The sequence below is a fragment of the Capricornis sumatraensis genome, chromosome 17 (assembly GCF_032405125.1).
Source record: "Capricornis sumatraensis isolate serow.1 chromosome 17, serow.2, whole genome shotgun sequence".
Classification (NCBI taxonomy): domain Eukaryota; kingdom Metazoa; phylum Chordata; class Mammalia; order Artiodactyla; family Bovidae; genus Capricornis; species Capricornis sumatraensis.
Genome location: NC_091085.1, coordinates 76,117,399 through 76,135,759, shown reverse-complemented (window position 1 = coordinate 76,135,759; position 18,361 = coordinate 76,117,399). Strand labels below are relative to the sequence as shown.

The window sequence follows — 18,361 nt, the reverse complement described above, 5'->3', positions numbered from 1 at the left end:
ACTGGCTCCGGAGCCAGAGGCCGTACCTTCCATTGAAGATAAGTTAAGCAACTAGAGTAGCCGCCTCCTCCCCAGAGCTGGACTGCCATCACCATCACCACGCCACCCCGTTCCCCAGGCACCCTCGAATCCCCTCCGTGGCCGGGAGATCGGCCGAGCCTCGGGGTCCGGCGGCGGGACAATGGCCCCGTTGGCGCATCTGAGACAAACGCGCCTTGTTGGGCCCGCGGCGGGGGCGCGACGCTGCGCCCCGGCGCGCTGAATGCGGCTTCTGTGCGCCCGGGGCGGGCGCGGAGGGCCGGGGAGGGGGCTGAGGCCCGGGGCACCCATTGGCCGCGGCGCCGGGGTGGGGGGGCCGCGGGGGCAGGGCCAGGCTGGCGGCCGCACCTGGCCGGAGCGGGTGCGGGGCGGCGGCGGCGGCGGGGGCGGGAGCATGGTCCAGGCCCGGCCGAACGGGGGGACCCGGCGGGTACGCCCCGCCGCCTTAGTGAGCGCCCGGGCGGCGCGGCCCGTGGCCGAACCTGCACGCCAAGCCCGAGAAGGACCGGGACAAGGTATGTCCTGGGGGCCCGGCACCCACCACCAGCTTGTGCCCTGCCTCACTCTACCCCCTGGGGTCCCGGCCGCGCTGCTCCACGCCCCGGAACTGGGGCTGCGTGCGCCAGACTCTGGACCCGAGAGGTACTCTACCGCTCCAGGGTCCGTGCGCCCATCCCGGCTGACAGAGGGTGGGAAGACTGGAGCCTGATGGGGAGCAGGTTGGTGTTCACCCGGCCCTCCTTGTTTCTTCCCCCGGCTCCTGTTTCCAGGGTTTACCCAGTTCCTGACTTGGGGCGGGTGGGGCGGGAGCTGGGCCGGAGCTGGGTGTTCATTAATCATTAATCTTGGACAGGGTGCCAGAGGGAGGAGAGGCGGGGATGTTCCCTCTTCCCACCAGCCCTCCCCAGAAGAGGGGCGGTCAGAGCAGGGGCTGGGCGTCAGGATAAAGGCTGGATCCCCCCTGCCTGTGGAAGGCCTTGTCCTCTGCCACTTGGCGGGCAAGGCCACCCAGGAAAGACTTGAGGGAGCGGGGCAATCTCTGGGGTCCGAGAAGGGTCCCCTAGCTAAGCCAGCAACTCCCGTGTTTCCTGGACCAGTGCTCAGAAAGGGGTCCAGCTTGGTCTGCCCACCTTGGTACCAAGCCAGTGCTTTGGCAGCAGCACAGAGAAAGGCTGTGGTCCCTTCCCAGCGGGGACCCCCCTCCCACCTGCACAGAGCAGGAGAGGTGATGGGCACACAGCTGGCTGCAGTAACCCGGAGCAGCGGGAGGGAAGGCGAGAGGGCGGCAGGCCTGACACCTGATCACCTGGGTTGCCCAGGTGACAGGCACCATGGAAATCCCCAGGAGGACGGTCCAGATGGGCGGATCCAACCTCTCCCTTCACGAAGAGGGTGACTGACCTAAGGCCCAGAGAGGGCAAGGCCGTGGGCAGGCCTGCGCCGAAGCAGTCGCTGCGCGGCTGCACCGTACCTTACCCCTCGGAGGAGCCATAATTACTAACCCTGTGATCCCAGCGAGGACAGTGAACTTCAGAGAGATTTGGGGACTTTCCCAGGGTCACACCAGATGTGGCTAAACGGACTCCAAATTCAGAGACGTGCCCGAGCCCCCGTTTCAGGACCCCAGACTTGCTCAAGATCTCTCTCTTCTCTGCTCCTTTTGTGGGGTCCTAGCCTCTTCGAGTTGCCATGGCTGCCCCCAGCCCCCAGCTCAGGACCCTGCCCCGCGTGTCCCCCTAGCTCCCAGCTCTGCCTGACACTCGGGGGGTGGGCAGGCTTCTGCCCTGGGAGCAGAAACAACAGAGCCCTGTTCCCAGCTGCCCCCTTGGGCCGCTTCCTCCCTGCTTCTCACTCAGGCAGAGCCCTGCCTGAAGGAAGTGCCCTGCGGACAAAGAAGCATGCCGGCCTCTGGTGCATCGCTGGTCTGATGGGTGGGGGTCCAATCCAGCAAAGGGAGGAGTGTGTCCCTCCCTCTGGGCTCTAAGGGACTTGATCGTGTCACCCCGGTGAAAGTGGCAGTGATTAACCTGGGAGAAGGATACACAGATGTTGGGATTCCAGGCACGGCAGCAGGTTTGTGAAGGGTTTTTTGCGCTCCTCGGACTGAGCAAGGAATATGGACCATCCCCATTTAGGAGCCATACCCCACTCCAGACAGGGGAGGGCACGAGGGAGCAGAGTGCCCACGGGGGTCAGCGGGCTGGGGTCGGGGAATCACCTGGCGAGGAGTGATGGTTCAGAGGAAGTAGGGGTCCAGAAGAAATCTCTCTCCTGCCCGCTAGCCCCAGGGCAGCGATGAGGTGTGGCTTGGGCACCCCCAGTCATATTGATCCCAGTAATGCCCAGACTTGCCATGGGACTCCAGGCAAGTCATTCCCTCTCTGTGCCTTGGTTTTCTCAGATGTGAAATCTGGGACATGGGGACCTTGGCTCTGGAGCATGGGAGGTATGTGGGTGCTGGAGTGGGGAGGTGGTCTCAGGAGACTGCACTGGCGGGTGCTGCCTCTCCTGCCTGGTGGGTCTAGAAGGGTCAGGATAATCATCCGAGGTGTGTGCAAAGGGCTCCACATGCCCCATCCCGTTCGATCCTCACAGAAGGTCGTGGTATCCCCATTTGGTAGAAAACCTAGGTTCAGAGAGGGGAGGTCACCTGCCCAAGGTGGCCCAGCTGGGGAGTGCTGGAGCCAGATTTCTAGCCAAACCTCTCCAGGATTAGCAAGGCGGGCGGGCAGATCCAGGGCATTGTACCTAGCAACTGCTCAGCTCCTTTTGGAAAGCCTTTATATTTTACATATTATTATGCAAATAAGTGCATGACATACCTTTTTAAAGAAACGTTTCAGTCACGCTAGAAGGTACAGAGGATGGTACTGCCAATGCCCACACACTCACCTCCGGGGTTCTCAGGAGTTCTGAAGCTGATACCGAAGGGACTGACCGCTGGGTTAACCCATGTTGTTAACCTAACTCTTCAGTTAGGGCTGTTTTGGGGCGACTCAAATCTTTCATCAGGAGGGCTGGTGATCTTGTCTGGATAAAGCAATGTAAGAAGACCTGTGGGCGGAGCCCGCCATCACAAAGCTAGCAGGTGACACCAAAGGTTATCTGTTGCGGTTGCAGGTGTGTTTGCCATTAGGCGTCATAGAAACAGGTGACTGATCTGCAAGATCAGAAAATCTTCTGAGTCATCAAAGTACACTGACCTCTTCTTAGTCAGCTGCCAGACCCCCGACCTAGCTGCAGCCATCCCCCCAGCCAGGTGGGGGCGGTAGGAGCAAGCCGTCAGGGCTCCTTGACACTTTCGGAGGTGGTTCTGCAAGCTGAAATGTCTCTCCGCGACCCTCCCCTTCTCTCCTCCAGCACCCCACTGCAGAGGGTCTCAGAGAGGAAGCTTCTAGATTCTCGCAAGTCAGTCCCCCAGCGCTCCTGGATGGAGAGCCAACCTTTCCATCTGCCCTTTCAACTGTGTGGCTCACACTTTTCAGCTTCTCTGTCCCAGACCCTTGCTGCTTCTCCCCTGCTTTTGGACACTGAGGTTCAGAGAGGGTGGCTTGCCTACACAGGTCACACAGCGACGTGGGGCATGGTTAGGGCTAGCCACGGTTCCCTCCTCCTCCAGCCAGATGGCAGTTTTTCAAAATGGAAATATCGTTATTTTTCATGTTCTTCCAGAGTAATACAGGCTCTTTGTAAAAAACAAAATTATCTGTGTGTGAATATTATGTGTGTGTGAAAGTTCAGTCACTCAGTCGTGTCCGACTCTTTGCGACCCCATGGACCAGGCTCCTCCCTCCATGGGATTCTTCAGGCAAGATTACTAGAGTGGGTTACCATTTCCTTCTCCAGGGGATCTTCCCGACCCAGGGATCGAACCCGGGTCTCCCACATTCCAGGCAGACACTTTAACCTCTGAGCCACCAGGGAAGCTTATATGTGTGTAGATATGTATTTTTTTTCCCACTTCATTATATGTTGCTGCTGCTGCCGCTAAGTCGCTTCAGTCGTGTCCGACTCTGTGCGACGCCATAGATGGCAGCCCATGAGGCTCCCCTGTCCCTGGGATTCTCCAGGCAAGAACACTGGAGTGGGCTGCCATTTCCTTCTCCAATGCATGAAAGTGAAAAGTGGAAGTAAAGTCGCTCAGTCGTGTCCGACTCTTCGCGACCCCATGGACTGCAGCCCACTAGGCTCCTCCGTCCATGGGATTCTCCAGGCAAGAGTACTGGAGTGGGGTGCCATCGCCATATGTTACAGACGTCATTTTCATGAATACATATGGGATCACTGGATGCATGCCACATAGTATATTCTGTAAAACAGTCCTTCACTTAGGTGGTGGCGAGCCTTAGCTGTGGCCACAGTGCGTGGGCTCCTCTCGACTCGTGGCACACAGGGTGTAGGGCGCGGGGGCTCAGAGCCTGTGCACTCAGTTTGCCTGCTCCTGGGCTTCGTTCCCCGGCCAGGGATCCAACCTGCATCCCCCGTATTGTAAGGCAGATTCTCAACCGCTGGAAGTCCCCACCACACGGTATTTCCAACTGCCCCCTCCTGTTGGACACTGAGGCTGCCTCTGCTTCGCTCCTGCACTTAACGCCACTGCAGTGGCCGTCTTCGTGCTCCACCTCAGCTCTCGTTTGCCCTCTCTGAGCAAATTCCCATAGGCAGGAGTGCTGGGCACAACTATGGTATTTGCTGCCAAACACACACCCTGAGTGGGGCTTCCCTGGTGGCGCTGCTGGTAAAGAACCCGCCTGCCTGTGCAGGAGACGTAAGAGACCGGGGTTCGATCCCTGGCTCGGGAAGATCCCCTGGAGGAGGACATGGCAACCCATGCCAGTGTCCTTGCCTGGAGAATCCCATGGACAGAGCCGCCTGACGGGCTACAGTCCATGGGGTCACAGCGTTGGACATGACTGGAGTGACTTGGCACACATACACTGTATGTACAAGCACTGTAGGGAGAGTCTTTCTGCTCTCCTCCTAAAATCTCCTCCCATGTCCCTATGAGATTCCCTTCCAACCGCAGGCAACAGCTAGCTCTAGGACACCCTCCCTCTGCCAGATCCCTGTTCCTATATGTACCCGCTGAACAAACGGTGACGCCCATCGGTGAAGGAATGGGGTCAGGGATCAGTGGTTCTACAGAATTTTCTGTAGACAATGGCTTTGGAGGCCCTTTATCTCCCTGGGGACAGGGGGCTCTTGCCCTCCCCGATCCCATCAGTGCAGAGGTCCTCTCCTTCCTCACGTTTTCCCCGGTGACCCCATCTCCTCTTCCGGCCTCAGTGCCCACCTCTGTGCCCATGGCCCCCACACTCTCTCGCCCGAGATCTCTCTCTTGCACTCGAAGCAGAGGTTCCTCCTGCTCTTTGCACATTCTACAGGCACCCTGTACATCCCCCAGACTCAGTGTATCCTAAACTGAAACTGACCTTGTCCCCCTAACCCCAGTACCAAACCCCTCCCTCTCTTAGCCTCCCCTTCTCAGGGACTAGCTCTGCCCCCAGCCAGCCAGTCACCCCCAGCAGGAATTCTTTCCCCCACCTCCTCCACACCCCATCACCCACCGAATGCTGTCCATGCCATGATCTACGGGGGGTGTCCAGTCCATCCCGACTTCTTCCTGGTCCAGGTCCCTTCACACCTGCACAGCCCTGACCACCACCATCTGGGTGTGCCTGCTTCTCCCACTCCTTCCCACCCCTACAGCTCATTCTTCATCCGGCAGCCTGACGGGAGCCCCGTCTCCTCGCTCCTCTGCTGAAGACCCTCCCAGGGCTCCTCTTGCCCACAGGACCCCAGCCAAACCCCTTAGCATGCTTCCCGAGGCCCCGCGTGTCCTGCCTGCCCCCGTTCTGGCTGTGCGGCTAGTCTTCCTGCTCACGCACCCAGCCTCTGACAGGCACATGTGCTGGACACTCCCAGCCAGGCTGGCCGCCTGCTAGCTTCTCAACTGCCCTGGGCCCTTGCACAGGCCTTTCTCTCTGCCCGGCTTATTCTGCATTAGTTAATGCTAGCCGCTGAAACAGATAAGCCTCAAGTTGGTTTTCCTTGTGTTTCGGCTGCACCGACTGCTTGCAGGATTTCTGATCTTCTTGTGGCATGCGGGGGTCTTTGGTTGCTGCGTGTGAAGTCTTAGTTGCAGCCTGTGGGATCTAGTTCCCTGACCAGGAATCAAACCTGGGTCCCCAGTGTTGGGAGCGCAGAGTCTTAACCACTGGTCTGCCACGGGAGTCCCAAGCCCCAACTTTTAAAAGGCTTATTAACACAACGGCAGTTTTGTTGTCATTTTCCTGAATTTAATCAGATGTTTGATGATCAGAAACGCAGAGATCCGGGTTCCTCCCACCTCCTGGCCTTGCCCATCTCCAGACCCACTCACCTAGCAGGTGGGAAAGGAGATCAGAGAGACTGGCCCACTTAACCTCACCAGCTGTCATTTTGCTCCTATTCCATTGGCCAGAATTTAGTCACATGAGAACACTGAGCTAAGGCAGTTTAGTCGCTTACCCAATGAGAAGGGGAGTTAACTGCCTTTGGAAATAGTAAAGCGCGCCGCAGCTTCTGCCAACAGAGTCCCCTACGCCAGTTCTCCCTGGCCACCCCGGCTCCCGCCCCTCCAGGCTGGATCCGGTGTGTTCTCTGCACCAGGAAGCTCTGCCTGTGTGTCTCCATCAGAGCACCCGCAGCTGTCTGCCTGCTCCTCTCTCACCCCCAGCCCTGAAAGCCTGGGCTCCGTGCACTGGGCGGCCTGCACCCCAGTGCCAGGCGTTGTACAGGTGCCCAGTCAGTACCTGCAGAACATCTGTACTGCTGGCCCAGTGGCAGAGAATCCACCTGCCAATGCAGGAGACATGGGTTCGATCCCTGGCCCGGAAGGATCCCACATGCCACGCAGCAGCTAAGCTCGTGGGCCACAGCTGTTGAGCTTGTGCTCTGGAGTCTGGGAACTGCAGCTACTGAGCCCACGGGCTGCAGCTGCTGAAGCCCGCATGCCCCGGAGCCTGTGCTCCACCTCCAGGAGAAGCCTGTGAACCACAGCTAGAGAGCAGCCCCGGCTCGCTGCAGCGAGAGAAAGGCCCATGCAGCCACAAAGACCCAGCACGGCCGAAAGGAAACAAACAAAACCATACAGAAAAGAAAGCTTCCCCGTGGGGGCGGAACCAACCAGAGCCGGTGTCACTGACACTTGGGGAAGAGACCCCTCTGGCAAGGCTGCAGGCACAGCTCCTGCGAGCAACACTGCACTCGGGAAGGCTTGGCTCCATGCAGCTCTTCTTTTTTAAATTTATTGTATTGAAGTATAGTTGATTTACAACGTTGTGTTAGTTCCTGGTGCACAGCAAGGTGATTCAGTTACACACACACACACACATATATATTCTTTTTCCATTTTATATATATATCTTTTCCATCATGGTTTATTACAGAGCAGGGGATACAGTTCCCTGTGCTCTACAGCAGGGCCTTGATGTTCCTCCATTCTACATATAATAGCTCACATCTTCTCATCCCAAACATCTCACTTTAGAAAATGCTTTTATTCATGTCTTTTCTTCATACGTCCCCAAACTGCTTACCAATTCAGTTCAGTCGCTCAGTCGTGTCTGACTCTTTGCGACCCCATGAATTGCAGCACACCAGGCCTCCCTGTCCATCACCAACTCCCGGAGTTCACCCACACTCATGTCCATCGAGTCCGTGATGCCATCCAGCCATCTCATCCTCTGTCATCCCCTTCTCCTCCTGCCCCCAATCCCTCCCGGCATCAGGGTCTTTTCCGATGAGTCAACCCTTTGCATGAGGTGGCCAAAATTTTGGAGTTTCAGCTTCAGCATCAGTCCTTCCAATGAACACCCAGGACTGATCTCCTTTAGGATGGACTGGTTGGATCTCTTTGCAGTCCAAGGGACTCTCAAGGGTCTTCTCCAACACCACAGTTCAAAACATCAATTCTTCGGTCCTCAGCTTTCTTCACAGTCCAACTCTCACGTCCATACATAACCACTGGAAAAACCATGGCCTTGACTAGAGGGACCTTTGTTGGCAAAGTAATGTCTCTGCTTTTTAATATGCTATCTAGCATATCTGCTTATCTAGCATATCTAGTATACCTGCTTTTTAATATGCTAGCTGCTTATCAAATATACCACCACTCAGAGTAGTGTTCTGTATTGTAGATTTTGATAAAAGCAATAAAAAGATCCAAAGTGCTTGAGATATCTGTGAAGCCATGGAGTCATATTTCTTAATTACTACATCAAGATGCTATTGTTTTATTGAGTTCCCCTTGTCTCAGATGTTAAACTCTCTTGACCTGTCATCGTGTTGTAATTAAAAGAGGAATTTGCTTCGAATCAGCGCTCACTGGTTTTTCGATATCCTATACCATGGCTCAGTGGGTGAAGAATCCGCCTGCAATGCAGCAGAAACAAAAGATGTGGGTTTGATCGTTGGGTCGGGAAGATCCACTGGAGAAGGAAATGGCAACCCACTCCAGTATTCTTGCCTGAAAAGTCCCATGGACAGAAGAGCCTGGAAGGCTACAGTCTGAAGGGTCGCAAAGAGTCGGACACGACTGCGTGACTAAACACGTGCACGCGTACCATTCACATTTGACGAAGCCTTAACAAAACTGCTGGCATACAGGAAGCTGCTATGTCTCTACTGTGGTGAGTTTTAAGTTATGGGTCACTTATCATAACTGAAAAACTGGCTACTAGTAACTTGTTTTCATGTCCAGCCTCCAGACTAATTTTATGGGAGAGGAAAATGTACATTTCTGGAACCAAAATTGCATGCAAAATGAACTGGTGTTGACAAGAGGGTTAGAGTATTAGCATGCATTTGGATCTTTAGAATTTGGTCTTTGTTTTTCTGGATATAAATGAATATATAATAAAAAAGTGGAAGTCTAGGTTATACTACACTGAAATTTCCCTCTGTCTTTCCCAATTTATTTTATAGTCTGTTCCTTTGAGCGTCACTGGATCAGAAGGTTCCTTAGGCATCTTCTATCATTCTTCAAATAATTTTCCTAACAAAACTCTTATTGGGTGATCATTCGCCATTCTAAAATGAAGTTTTTGTATGGTAAGTGCTTGTGGACGTCGAACGCCAGCTAAAGGCCGGCCAATAAAGAACAGTATGAAAATTAGTTGAATCAAATTATACAACGCACTGTATACATTGGCTACTACAGCAGTGTTGTTGTCAAAGAGAAAATGAAGTGATCAAATTCCAAGTAGAAATATTAAGAGCAGAAGCAAAGATTTTCCCTGATGGTTGGCCTCAATCCACTATGACAAGAACAATATTTAGAAAAATGAAAATTTCAGGTTAAAAAACAAGTTTACTTGGCTGCACCAGGTCTTACCTGTGGCATGTGGGGTCTTTGGTGACAGCATGAGGGATCTAGTTCCCTGACCAGGGGCTGAACTGGGACCTCTGCACCGGGAGTGTAACCTCTTTGCCGCTGGACCACCAGGGAAGTTCCCAGACTTGCAGTGCTTTAATTTTTCCGAAACTCTGTTACTGGCACATATGTGTGTAAATAAAATATTTACATGTCTCTTCTTCCTAGATTCCCACTCCTCTCACACTTTCACTTCTTGCTCACAAGCTTGCGCTCCACCCCAACCTGGACCAGGATCTTACCTCCCCCCGCTACCTTCCAGCTCTGGGCTTGTCACTTCCTCTCCTTGCGCCTCAGCTTTCTCGTCTACTGTACAGTGGGGGATAAAGAGGGCTCCCTGCAAAGGTTACGAGGGTGCATGATGCATGGCGAGTCCCGAGCACAGGACGAGACTCCGGTCCAGAGTCCATGCTCATAAACCTCCGTGTCTGCTGTTTGATGCCAGCCCTGGACTGGGCTCAGCCCCCAGGGAGAGGACGACTCTGGGCTTCCCCTGTGTTCCGTGGATGCTGGGTGGGGCTCTGGGGGAAAGAACACTGAGCACACAGGGTCAGACGCCTGCTGCTCCTTCGGAGGCACTGGCAGCTGCTCGGTTTATGAAAGTGCTCGCTGTGGCATCACTGACGGTCACAGTAGTGATTATTATCAATTGATGGCAATACTTGGGTCCCTAGAGCCCCATGCATGGGCCATGGTGGGGGCTCTGGGCATCAGTGTTGAAGGATTTGGTGGGATATGTGGGGAGGCTTTTCTGGGCATCCTCTGTCCATGAGCAACACTGAGCAAGGATGAGAGATTCCAGTGCCTGGGCTGAGCCTGAGGGCTCCTAGACCCACCTGTTCCTACAGAGACTTTGGGAAGGATCCGCATCTCTGATCAGCCCAGATCCCTGGAGGCTGATCCAGGGGTGTCCTGTGGCACCACCTCACCCAGGGTGGAGGCAGGAGAGGCAGCATTTCTGTACCTTTTTGATGAAGAACCTGGAGCTCAGAGAGGTGAAGTCTCATCAGACTCGTCCTCCTAGTCCTGCTCAGGTACTTTGCCTCCAGGGGACCGTCCAGGTTGAGGTCCTGGCACTCTGGGCTCTCCCAGCTTTTAGGCCAACCTTGGTCTCAGGTCGCGCCTTGGGCATCTTTAAGCCCTAGAGTTTGGTAAGTCCGTGTTTTGACTCTGGTTCTGTCTGCTCATGGTTAATTGTGTGACCTTGGACAGGTGAATTCACCTCTCTGAGCCTGGGTATCTTGACCTGGGGAGTGGCTAACGGTTGTACCTGACTCAGAGGGCAGCTTTGAGACTTAACATGAGATGTGATTGGAGAAGCAATTAGCTTCCCCGCTCACCTGCCCTTGTGTCCCTCCCGTGGCCTTTAAGCCAGTCCCAGGCTCTCTGCAGGGCTCTGCGGCTGCCTGTGTCCTTGGGTCAAGGACGCCGGGGACCTTGCTGAGCCCTTGGATGGAGGAGCTGCCCGGCTGCTGAGGTCGAGAGGGTGGGGGGGGACCACCCAGGGGGCAGAGGGCTAGGGCAGCACCCGCAGTGTATAGGACACCACCTGCTCTCCCCAGGGAGGGAACTCATGAATATTCACGGCTGAACAAGAGGGAGCCAGCCAGCACACTCCTGGGTGTCATTGGAGCGTTCCGTTTCCCAGTGACCGCAGAGGCAGCCTGGCTCAGGCTGACGTGGCTCAGGCAGGGAGAGGGAAGGGGCAGCCAGACCTGGCCCCAGGTGAGTGTATCTTCCTCTGCCCTGCGCACAGCCCCTGGGGGAGCAGATGCCCTGGGACCAAGGCCTGCCTGGTGGTGACGCCCTAGGCTGGAAGGCTCACCATCCTGGGCTTGGGGTCCCTGTGTGGACGCTGCGGAGGATGAGCCCCGTTTCCTCTTCTTTCCCTGGAGTCTGCTGGCCCAGCGGAACAGGAGGACTGCTGGGTCTGGCCGGGAGCCAGCCGTCGGCACACGTGGAGGGCGATCTGGCTGGGGTAACCCAGGAGGACAAGAATAGAGGGGTGGGGTGGGGAGGGGATGGCCCCCCTGAGTGCCTGGGACTGTCCCGCCATAGTGGAGAAGGGAGACTCAGGCTCTAGCCCTGTCTTTGCTGCTGCTGTGTTGTGCGATCTTGATGGGGGCTCTGCCCTCTCTGAGCCTCAGCCTTCTGGAGGCACCAGTTTCCAAGGTGGAGGCTGGGAGGCTTGGGCTGTGCTGCGATTGTCCTCGGTACCCCAAGGCCTTGGGTGTCCCTGATGGTTCAGTGGTAAAGAATCTGCCTGCCAGGAGACACGGGTTCGATCCCTGGGGGGTGAAATGCCCTGGAGGAGGAAATGGCAACCCGTTCCAGTATTCCTGCCTGGAAAGTGCCACAGACAGAGGAGCCTGGCAAGCTACATTCCATGGGTCGCAAAGACCTGGACACGACTGAGCGACTAAGCCACCACCACCACCTCATGGCCTCAGACCTGGGACTGTCAGCTGCCTGCAAGCCTCCGCCTTCTGTGAGGTCCCGCTGTACACACCCTTTCCTCTGGGGCTGGGGTTGGGCCTGCGGCACGCTGGGCAGCAACTGCCAGGGACATCCGGGAAGACACACATTGCGAGCCAACAGCTCGAATCCCAGTTCTGCCCTGTGCTTTGCGACCCAGAGCCTCAGTTTCCCAGTATGCAAAATAGGGGTGACAGTGGGGTCTGCTTCTGAGGATAGCTGGGTGGAGTCAGTAAGATGCTCTGGAGAAGCCCCCGTCCCAGGGTCTGGCTCCTAGAGGGGCTCAGAAGTGACACCAGGGGGTGGCAAGGGCCCAGGGCCCAGCACCTGGCAGGGCAGGGCCGGCTGGTTTTGAGGAAGCCAGAGTGGGAAATGAAGGAATGAATGAGGGAAAGCCCTGATGGGGGTCAGGGGGCGGGCCTGGGCGGGGCCAGGCAGAGCCTGATTGGTGGTCCTGGGAGGCTGGTCTGCCCCCTGCTGCCTGACCTCACCCAGAGCCTCAGCAGCAGCCTCCCTGAGTTCTGGAAGGTGCCCTGGTGAGTGGGCTCCTGAGACAGGGGTGGGCCCTGGGGGGAGTGAGTCAGAGGGCAGCAATCCGAACCCCTCCACATTTTAAAGTCAGAAACCGAGGCCCAGGGCCCCACTCAGGGCTTGGGCTCGAGTCTGAGGTTCTGGCCCAGCCCAGGACTGCCCTGTGGGACCCCAAGGAACAGGAGGCCGGTGGGGGCGCTTGAGGTGGGGGGCAGATTTGCGCTTGGTTGGCAAGCGGGACCCATCCCGAGGATGACAAGAACAGGACTTTGAGCAGGTTCCCACTCTCTTTGAGCGGTAACCATGCGCCAGTCACTCTGCCTGCTTCATCTTTGCGGGGTAGGGCAGGGACAGAGCTAGCGCTGCCAGCCTCCCCATTTTACAGATGAGAAACTGAGGCGCCAAAGGGTTCCTGTGACTGAAACCTGGGCCTGGGGCTTCCGGGTCAGCACCTCCCTCTCCTGAGGCCTCTCTGTGACCAGACCATCGCAAGCTGACTTTCCCCACCTTGCAAGCTTTATCTATCCTTTAAATATAGTAAATACATGTTATTGCCTTTTTCTGATTAAGAAGTAATATATTCTCTTTAATAAAGAAATCCAACCCTAACAGAAATGCAAAATATAGAAGAGTATTTGCTCATATACCCCTCCCCTAGCCATGCAGATAGCACTATTACAACCTAGAACACGCCCCTCCAGGGGCTTCTTTCTGGGTCTGCGTGTATTTACCATCACCTATATGGATTTGGTGGCATGCTGTCCCAGAACTTTCCTTTTCCATGTTAGTAGGTCACGGCGTGTTTTTGAGCCAGTCCCTTCAGCTCTACCTGTTCTTTTCTGTTAAAGCGGGTGCAGATGCCTCCGTCTGGGAATGGGCCTTGGTTTGGGCAGTGAATTGCCTGCTGATGGACCCTGACGTGGTTTCTTTTTTTTCTGACCAAACTGCTGTGGATGCCCTTACTTGGGTGACTTTCCCCAAGTCTTTCTGAAGAAGAGTTAGAACTGGGAGGGTTTCTACAGTCTTCCTTCGAAAGGAAAACCCTCTGGAAACACTTTCCTTCCCTCCCGACCCTGTCCACCTTGCCCGCCTAAGAGTGGACAGAGATATGTCCTGTCACCAGGGAAGCCAGGCTCCCTCCGGTGAGTTTGTTCCTCTGCAAATTGCTTCTTCGTGTCCTTTCTTGTGAGAGCACTTTCTAGGATGATCAGCGGGGGACTCAGGGACTGGTCAGGTAGGCCTGGAATGCCCCTTCTCTGGGAAAGGTTTGTGGGTGCCTCCGGTCACTCTCCCAGGGGTTCTCCTCCAGGCTGCCTGGCCGGCCTCTGGCCCCAGGGTCAGTGGTGACGTGCCGTGTGTGTGATTGCGGGCGGCATGGATGACCTCTCACGGCCTCCAGCGCCCGGGGCCCAGCGCAGCACGGAATGGAAAGTTTGAGACCTTGGCTTTACAGCTAAGGGGCCATGCAAAGATCCCCTGAGTCCCAGCTCTGTCCTGGACCCCCACAGCTCGGCCTGAACAGCCCCCATTTCAGCTCAGGCCTCAGCCCCCTGCTGACGGGGTCGCCACGGTCAGACCTAAAACCTAGCCCCCAAACGAAAAACCAGGAAAGTGAAAAGTGAAGTGAAGTCGCTCAGTCGTGTCCGACTCTTTGCGACCCCGTGGACTGTAGCCTACCAGGCTCCTTCGTCCATGGGATTTTCCAGGCAAGGGTACTGGAGTGGGTTGCCGTTTCCTTCTCCAGGAGATCTTTCCAACCAGGGATGGAACCCGGGTCTCCTGCATTTCAGGCAGACGCTTTACTGTCTTGAGCCACCAGGGACTGAAAAGTAAGACCAGGCTGCTGCTGAAAAGGCTGTGACCGAGGGAGAATTTCAGGGTGAATGGACTGCTCCAGCTCCTGGGCTGCCTGCTGCTCAGCCTGAGGTCACAGACTGGTCTCAAGGCGCACAGGTGCCCCCTGTAGACACAGTCCAGCGGTTCCCTGCTGAGAGCTGGAGCACTCATCCGGCCACCGGACATCTAGTTAAATCTGATATTCAGAGAAATACTGAATAATTTTTAGTATAAGTATATGCTAGGCATTATTTGGGACACACAGATAACTGAAAAAATTTGTTGTTCACCTGCCATTCAGATTTAACCTGGTTGACCTAGCCTGCCAGCAGCTGGAGAAGAGGCAGAGATGTGGGCAGAGGCCTGTATGATCTGAGTCCTCTCCTTCCTCACCCTGAGCCTCAGTTTCTCCACCTGGTCCCCTACAGACCCCATGGGAACGGGAGCCAGGGCGGAGACACAAGGAGCTCAGCCGCTCACTGGACGGCTGGGAAGGGTGGCAGGGGGGCCAGGCAGGCTGGCTGAGGCTTCAGAACGATGAGAGCCTCAGGCCCCAGGGCCCTCTCTGTAGACACCCCGGGCCCAGGCCTGGGGGTACAGAGCACTAGAAAAGGGTCTTCTTTTCCTTGTTTTATTTAGACGATTTCATTATGAAGCCCAGAAAGGTCTACAAAAAGAAAAAACTGATAACACCCATACACCCACCACTCAGCTCACAAATGCAAACTGACCCAGGCAGCGGAGCCTTCCCCTGCCACTCGCCCCAGCCTTTCCTGGTGTTGGCTTTGTCCACCGTGTCCATCCGCAGCCCAGATGCTGTCCTTATCTGGACTGCTGAGGTGGGGGGGCTGCACAGAGCTGGCGAAGGCAGGTCCCGATGTTAAAAGCTGCCTCTCAAGCCAGCCAGGCCGGGGATGGTGGTGAGGGCTCCCTGGGGCCGGCCTCCTAACACGTGGCCTGTTCTGCACCCCCCACGCACCCCCCGCAGGTGTCTGAGATGCCGCTGCCGCAGAAGAAGCGCTGGGAGTCCATGGCCAAGGGGCTGGTGCTGGGGGCACTCTTCACCAGCTTCCTGCTACTGCTGTACTCCTATGCCGTCCCCCCGCTGTACACTGGGCTGGCTTCCACGTGAGTGGCCCTGCTGGGCGGCCGCGGGCTGGGGGTAGCGGAGGGTTGGCTCCCACTCTGATGACCGGGTCTTCCCCCTGGGTGGCCACCCTGTGCCCTGCATCATGCTATGTGGGGCAGAAGTCCCACTGAAGGCAGGGGAACTCACCGTGGAACCCTGAGCCTCGGTGTCCTCATCTGTGAAGTGGGTGTCACCATGTGCACGGTGGGCTCCAGTGGGGCCGGGAGGTGGGGATGCCCAGTCCAAGAGCACTCGGCTGGCACAGGCCTGGATTCAAACTGCAGTCTGCCTGCCTCCAAGCCTGGCTCGTAACCATGAGGTCATCCTGCCTCCCCACTGGGCTGATCACCTACCCAAGCCTGTGCCCTTAGTTGGAGGTATTCAGTCAAACTAGAGGAAATCCCCATTTTTGCATGCAGGGTTTCATGTGGTCCAGCCTAATAGGAATTCATGATAAATGTACATCACAGTGGCCACGAATGAGACTTGTTCTTGTCCTCACATCCTCACAGCAACACCACAAAGAGGGTTACTGTCCCCATTTCACAGAAAAGGAAAGTAAGGCCAGATAGGCGAAACCACTGACCTGAGCCTTGCAGCCTGGAACACAGGCCCATCTGGTCCCCGGGCTCCCCGACCATGGCGAGTCCCCGGGGCACTGCCCCCACCCCCAGCCACCTGCTCTGTAGATCCGGGGTGGAGGGGCCGGCAGGCCGAATCCTGAGGCTCTGCCACCCCTCCATCCCCAGCAGGACCTCCGAGGGCGCGGCACCCTGCTCTCCAGCCCCGAGTGAGCCAGAGGCTCCCACCCCGGCCAACGGCTCGGCGGGAGGCTGCCAGCCGCGGCGGGACATCGTGTTCATGAAGACGCACAAGACGGCCAGCAGCACGCTCCTCAACATCCTGTTCCGCTTCGGCCAGAAGCACGGGCTCAAGTTCGCCTTCCCCAACGGCCGCAACGACTTCGACTACCCCGCCTTCTTCGCGCGCAGCCTGGTGCAGGACTACCGGCCCGGGGCCTGCTTCAACATCATCTGCAACCACATGCGCTTCCACTACGACGAGGTGCGCGGCCTGGTGGCGCCCAACGCCACCTTCATCACCGTGCTCCGCGACCCCGCCCGCCTCTTCGAGTCCTCCTTCCACTACTTCGGCTCCGTGGTGCCCTTCACGTGGAAGCTCTCGGGCCGCGACAAGCTGGCCGAGTTCCTGCAGGACCCCGACCGCTACTACGACCCCCGCGGCTACAACGCCCACTACCTCCGCAACCTGCTCTTCTTCGACCTGGGCTACGACAGCGACCTGGACCCCGGCAGCCCGCAGGTGCAGGAGCACATCCTGGAGGTGGAGCGCCGCTTCCACCTGGTGCTGCTGCAGGAGTACTTCGACGAGTCGCTCGTGCTGCTCAAGGACCTGCTGTGCTGGGAGCTGGAGGACGTGCTGTACTTCAAGCTCAACGCCCGCCGCGCCTCGGCCGTGCCGCGCCTCTCGGGCGAGCTGTACCGGCGCGCCACGGCCTGGAACGTACTGGACGCGCGCCTCTACCGCCACTTCAACGCCAGCTTCTGGCGCAAGGTGGAGGCCTTCGGGCGCGAGCGCATGGCCCGCGAGGTGGCCGCCCTGCGGCGCGCCAACGAGCGCATGCGCCGTATCTGCATCGACGGCGGCCGCGCGGTGGACGCGGCGGCCATCCAGGACTCGGCCATGCAGCCCTGGCAGCCGCTGGGCGCCAAGTCCATCCTGGGCTACAACCTCAAGAAGAGCATCGGGCAGCGGCATGCGCAGCTGTGCCGGCGCATGCTCACGCCGGAGATCCAGTATCTGATGGACCTGGGCGTCAACCTGTGGATCACCAAGCTCTGGAAGTTCATCCGGGACTTCCTGCGGTGGTGACGCCGGGCCCCCCGCCGGCCACCCCCCTGCGGCCCCTCCTGGTGCCACCCCAGTCCCTGGGGTGAGGTGGGGCTGTTCGCAGGGGTGCGACCAGCCAAGGACTGGGCCCACCGCACACAGGGCCTAATTGAGATCAGTATTTGACTAATTAGAGTTGTTGTTATTTTAAATTAAATCCCCCTACCCTTCCCCCCAAAAGAATGTTCTATTTTCTGGCTCCCCTTAAAGGGGAGACTTCAGAAGTAAAAGAATTTGATGTGTTTTTGTTAATCAGCCTCAGTGGTGCTGACTGGCGCGGCCCTGGTGTGTTTGCGTGTAGGGGGTGTGACTGGTGGGGATTGGGGGAGCCCAAGGCAGCACAGTGGGCACCTGTGGACAGAGCCCAGGGGTTCAGAGCCCAGGGGTGGGGCGGGGTTTGGTGTGTGTCTGTCACATGCTGAAGCCCTTTGTGGTTGAAGGACTCCCGGGAGGTCCCAAGACCTAGAAGATCGTGTGGGGGTGTGGGGGTGTGTGCATGGGAGTGACAGGGAGGTGGGGAGCACTTAGCAGGCCCTGGGTGGAGGCTAAGGGTTCCTCGCGCAGTCTCATCAGTCCTCACAGTAACCCTTTGAGATAGACGCAGTCGCCATCCCATATACGCGATGAGACTCACATTCTGAGAACAGAAGGGAATTGCTGGAGATTTACGTTGCAGGATGAATCAGACCCTGTACTAAACCATCTCCCCAGGACCCCAAACCCTTTCCACAGCCAGTGTCTGTCACCCTGTCCCTGCCGGCTCCCTCTCCCCCACTGACCTCTCCAGGCTGCCTCATCCTCTGCTTGGGCTCCAGAACTCCCTTAGTCCTGGATTTCCCCCTCCCATCCTAGGGTTCAGTTTAATTATCCAAAAAAAAATGGTATTTATTAGCTGTCGGTTGTGCACCCCAGCCTTGAGCTGGTCCTGAGCAGACAGCAGTCAGCAAGATGGCCCAGGCCCTGCTGGAGCTCACGTCCAGAGAGCAGCCATGCACGTCAAGTATGAGCAATCAGGGTGGGGATCT

At 57.0% G+C, this 18,361-nt stretch overlaps 1 protein-coding gene across 4 annotated transcripts; it reads left to right on the top strand.

Annotated features, from left to right (window-relative positions):
• Positions 1-430: 430 nt before the first annotated feature.
• On the top strand, positions 431-17,318 carry GAL3ST1 (galactose-3-O-sulfotransferase 1). 4 transcript variants are annotated; one of them, XM_068990323.1, is made up of 3 exons: positions 431-554; positions 15,285-15,424; positions 16,178-17,318. In XM_068990323.1, the coding sequence occupies exons 2-3, from the start codon at positions 15,294-15,296 to the stop codon at positions 17,316-17,318; spliced, it is 1,272 nt and encodes a 423-aa protein (XP_068846424.1). In that variant the 5' UTR covers positions 431-554; positions 15,285-15,293. The 4 variants fall into 4 exon arrangements, with proteins under 4 accessions (XP_068846424.1, XP_068846422.1, XP_068846425.1 ...); XM_068990321.1 differs by having other exon boundaries at positions 16,175-17,318; XM_068990324.1 differs by lacking the exon at positions 431-554 and adding an exon at positions 11,172-11,179.
• Positions 17,319-18,361: the final 1,043 nt, after the last annotated feature.

Bases quoted from the DNA above. Each gene is read 5' to 3' on its own strand.
- GAL3ST1 (XM_068990321.1), top strand. From the start codon at position 15,294: ATGCCGCTGCCGCAGAAGAAGCGCTGGGAGTCCATGGCCAAGGGGCTG. The intron at 15,425-16,174 runs GTGAGTGGCCCT...CTCCATCCCCAG, and splicing joins TACACTGGGCTGGCTTCCAC to CAGGACCTCCGAGGGCGCGG.